We start from the raw sequence: 4,854 nt of genomic DNA, 5'->3' as shown, positions 1-4,854 counted from the left end.
TCCTACTTCTCCCCTCTGTGGGGTTGCCGGTGGCCTGGGTTCCGGGTTCTTCCTCGTCAGCCCCTGGTCTCGCGGGTGGCGGGATTGCCTCCCCCCCCTCCCCCACTATAGATACACTTCAGGTGGAGCTTTGATAGGACTATTACACACACACACACACACACACAGCCACATAGACATATACACACTCACGTAAACATATACATATTCATACATTCATGCATGCACACATACACACACATAGCCACACGTATTCATACACATACACAGACACATAGACACTCAGTCACATGCGTATACACACACATGCACACACATACACAGCCACACACGCACGCATACACACACACACACACACACACACACACACACACAAACACACACACACACGCACGCACGCACGCACACATACACACACACACACACACACGCATGAGCATATACATACACGCACACACACACATAGACATACACACTGGCTTGTTCACCTGCATGCTTTCTCTGTAGTTGTTGGGGTTAGTTAGCGGTAGCTTAGCTCAGACTGTGATTGGATCTCGAGATTTGGGTTGATTGCTGCTCGTGTTTTGGTCGGCTCCGTGTCGGTTTTGTCGGTTTTGTGTTTTGTTTGTGGTTTTTGTTGCAGATTTCCAGTGCTTGACGTGTGCCTCTGTGTGTTCCTGCTTCCTGGATTGGCAGTGGATGTCACCATCCCCCCACCCCCCCCCCCCAAAAAAAAAACAAAAAAAAAATTGGTTTTTATGTGTATATTTATGTATGTGTATGCATATGTATGCGTATATATGTATATATATTAAATATAGCAATAATGCACATATATATACCTTTGGTTTTTACCTGCATGGTATCAATCATTAATATGTGTGCAGACAAGGTAAAAAAAAAAAAAAAAAGTTAAAGTTAGAATTAAGCAGAACTTTAGTTTCTGTTTATTTGTTTTTTCTCTTGCAGATTCCAAAGGCTTGTGTGCCCGTTGTGTGTTTTCCTGTGTTTCTCTCATTCCAGAGTTGACCAGGCAGGAGGGGGGGTCACTACGAGGTGGGGATACGGTGTGCAAAGTAGGCCGCGACGGTGGTTTAGCTTTTGGAGGCATTTTGTTCGGTAAAAAGACAGCGTTAAATTCAAATTACAATGTTAGGGAAAACACGCACCAAAGAAAGATGAAAAAGGTGTACCTAAAAAAGATTTTATTAAGTTGTTGCAGGAGCTCAAAGAACGCGTCCTCCTCCATTAGTTGCTACACCAGAAGTCGTCCAATCAATACTTTGATCTATTTAGCTTTTTTTGTTGGTCAACAGTCCAAATTATTTTGAAATATAATCTGCTTTACTTTCTGTCCTGCTAATGACAAGCTGAAGTCTGTTTAAAGTAAAAGGCTTGGACAAAATACATTTTCAATAAATTTTATTTATGGAGTTATATGAATTTATACTGGAAATGAAACTTTAATAATCAACATTTCTATAATTATGAAAAACCAGACAGTTATTACAAAAATTGTCTAATTATTCAATGCTAATTTGTTAATAATTCTTTTCACATGTAACAAGATTCTTCACATTTAACGTTTCATAAGTCAATAGACAACATCATTTGTGTCATGCTATGTATGTTTGTGATAATTTTATGATTCTTCGTGAAAAGATTTCTCCGGAGCAAATGCAGGATCTGCAACACAATAAAAAAAAAAACTTAGTTCAACAAAATATATTTTTGTTGTTCTTTTAAGTGTGCAGCATTATGTGAACAGCTTTTACACAGCGAACAACATTAGCCTTCAATTTACTCACATTCACAAACGTAAGCCACCTCGAGGTACTTGTAAGTGCCAAAACAAGGATCCCCAAATTCTGAGTTGACAGCTCTGATGGAGCAGCTGTTTTTCCCGTTACACCTGCGAGCATAAATGAAAATAGATTTGTATATGTTGCCGGGTGTGAAATATGTCACTTAATGTTGTCATCTTAAACGCTGTGACCTTTCTATGCATTTGTTTCTTGTAATTTACAAAGTGAATTCTGCAAGCATTGATGTACTTTTATATACCTGCATCAGTGAAAACAGAACTTCCCTTACCTTTTAGCAACTTTTGTAGAGGGGCTGGAGCAGTGGACGTTTTGAATCTGGGAGGCAGGTCGGCCATAAGAGCAGGTGGCCTGGTTGCGGCGTCCATAATCGGCACCGTAGACGGAGATAACCTGGCCTTCCTCTGATAAAGAGATGGAGAATGTGACATTGTCAGAAAAACAAATGTAATTTTGCTCATATCTGTAACCAGCCAGTCATTCTGAATGCAAAAAATAAATGAAAAATGGATTCTTACCACAAGTCAACAGTGCAAGAGAGTGCTCACACACAAAAAGGCGAACTGTCAAAATAAAAAGCATGTATGACATCTTCTCATTAAATTTCACAGTCAAACCAATGTGCAACTTTATCTATTAGACGGGTTAAAAGCATGTTACTGACTCGCTGGGAGGCAGATGTATTTGGTCTCAAGATACTTGTAGATGCCGAAGCAGGGATCGGAAGTACGAACAACATTTGTGTTGATCTCACACACTTGCTTGCCATCACACCTGTTCAGTATGACAAGATTAATAAAAAAAGACGAATTAATTTCAGTGACTTACTTTGGTTCCTACAAATGTGAACTTTTTAACCCAAATTAGCACATACAGTACTGTCTCAGAAAATTTGAATATTGTGAATTTATGTAATGCAATTACAAAAACAAAACTGTCATACAGCTTAAGAAAACTCAAATATCCTATCTCAAAAAATTATTAACTATTAAAGAATATTCTGGGAATCTTAATCTTAAACTGTAAGCCATAATCAGCAATATTAAAATAATAAAAGGCTTGCAATATTTCAGTTGATTTGTAATGAATCCAGACTGTATGACAGTTTTGTTTTTTTAATTGCATTACAGAAAATAAAGAACTTTATCACAATATTCTAATTTTCTGAGACAGTCCTGTATGTCCATGTTTAATCTCTAAAAACTAATTTATGTTTGCCTGAAGCCTTTAAAGTTATAATGCTAATATAGGATTTAATAATACATATTTAAATAATATTCTATATTCTACCACACAACTAAGACTGAAAGCATTTTACTGAAAAACACTGAACAAAGATGCCAGTGCTAAATGTGTACGTTAACATAATCAACTGGTAGACATTTAACGTACATTACAACAATATATCTAACATGCCGCTCCAAAGCAGTATCAGTCCGTCTGGATTCAATCTTTATTACTGGGGGAATTAGGCCACATAGTGAGAACCTGTTTCCCTGACTGCTTGTCCACCTATCTAATGAAGCATGTGACTTTGGCAGAACCACAACCACACTAGTCTCAACAAAAGATATCTAAAGCAGCCTGCAGTGGAGCGGTAATGCAGGTGAAAGTTTAAGGTGAAAACTAGCTGTTGATCTAAGGCATTACTAATATTCTGGACACTCCTGTATAAGTCATTGCATTAAACCTGTCCTGTTTACAACTGTTGTTATATTTGTGTTGCTGAGTGTGCTTTGTCTGAAAATAAAACTCACCAATTTTGCTTTAGTGGTAAATATTGAAGTATTATAAAATTATAATTGCCTTTCCTAAAGAGTCTTAGAGAAGGTTTGTTGGTTTACTCAATACTACTGAGGACTATTGCTACATTGAAAGCTTCATATACAAAAAAGTATAGATGCACTTCCTGAAATAAACATGAAATGTATTACTTAAAATACAATTTGCACCTGTTCTTGATGACATCTACAGTGCCGGCTTGGGAGCAGTCAGTATTGGTGAGCTGTTGTGGAGGCCTGTGCTCACTGCAGGTCACACCATCTTGACGGCCATACAGTGCTGAGATCACACTGATGACTCCACTATCTGTTACACACCAAAGGAACAAGTAAGTAAAAATAGGGGGAGCCGAAGATTATAACGTTTTCACAGTAGCATCATAGCATGACAGATATAATAGGAAGGAGCTATAGGCCAGACAAAATTGTAACAAAATGTTAAACCATGAAAATTTGATTCTTACCACATTTCAGACTATGGACGTTGTGGAGGTCGTCACAGGTTATGACTCTCTCTGTGAAACCACCTGAAATAAAAGAAAAAAGTTAATCACGGAATAAGTTACATTTAATGTTCTTGTGCTGTTTGTATGACATAAATCAAGCATTTTCTCACCTACCTGGATAGGTAGATAAGGCCAAGCAAGCAGCTGCAAGTGCTGGAAAGGAAGAAACACGTGTAAGGGATGTGTAATATCTACAACTGGCCAGCCATCGTAATTAATTTCCTCCTTGTTTTAACAACAGATAATCCATGGAAGTGACTAGATAGGACTGGACAGGATTGTGAAAAACAGATGTAATGACTTTGGTGCCACTGTTACATACAGACATTTTAAATTCCTCTAAAATCTCACGCTCTGTAAACTAGTGTATTGTTCCAGTCAGGATTCCTTTCTATACTCACACAGTGCAGTGGTGAGTCTGAAGAGCAGCATGGTTGTAGATGATCCCGTCTTGAGAGAAAGATGAAACTCATGGCGACAGAGAAAGAAATGCTTGAATTTATACCTCTTGGTGAAGAGATGACCTTATGCAACTTCCTCTTGCCCTGTAATACAACTATAATACCTTGTAATGTGCAACAATGAGGAAAGAGATCATACTGATAACAAAAGGATACAGAAAAAAGATTTCTCAACAATCCAACTCCCCTTAGCAAGATAATGTGAGGTAAAGGTCAAAAATATCTCTGACCATCAGAGTTAAGATAAGAAGTAGTAAATTATATTTAGGTAGCTGTTTCTTCC

The 4,854-nt window shown here is 37.8% G+C and overlaps 1 protein-coding gene across 1 annotated transcript; it reads right to left on the bottom strand.

Annotated features, from left to right (window-relative positions):
* Positions 1-1,416: 1,416 nt before the first annotated feature.
* On the bottom strand, positions 1,417-4,650 carry LOC133457458 (L-rhamnose-binding lectin SML-like). Its single transcript, XM_061736774.1, has 9 exons — positions 4,512-4,650; positions 4,225-4,263; positions 4,069-4,131; positions 3,776-3,911; positions 2,488-2,597; positions 2,342-2,386; positions 2,095-2,227; positions 1,809-1,912; positions 1,417-1,686 (listed from the first exon to the last, which is right to left on the bottom strand). The coding sequence occupies exons 1-9, from the start codon at positions 4,540-4,542 to the stop codon at positions 1,643-1,645; spliced, it is 705 nt and encodes a 234-aa protein (XP_061592758.1). The 5' UTR covers positions 4,543-4,650; the 3' UTR covers positions 1,417-1,642.
* Between the last annotated feature and the right edge of the window lie 204 nt (positions 4,651-4,854).

Source organism: Cololabis saira, chromosome 12 (assembly GCF_033807715.1).
Source record: "Cololabis saira isolate AMF1-May2022 chromosome 12, fColSai1.1, whole genome shotgun sequence".
Taxonomy (NCBI): Eukaryota; Metazoa; Chordata; class Actinopteri; order Beloniformes; family Belonidae; genus Cololabis; species Cololabis saira.
The sequence above is the reverse complement of the archived record's forward strand: the minus strand, read 5'-3'. Positions and strand labels throughout refer to the sequence as shown.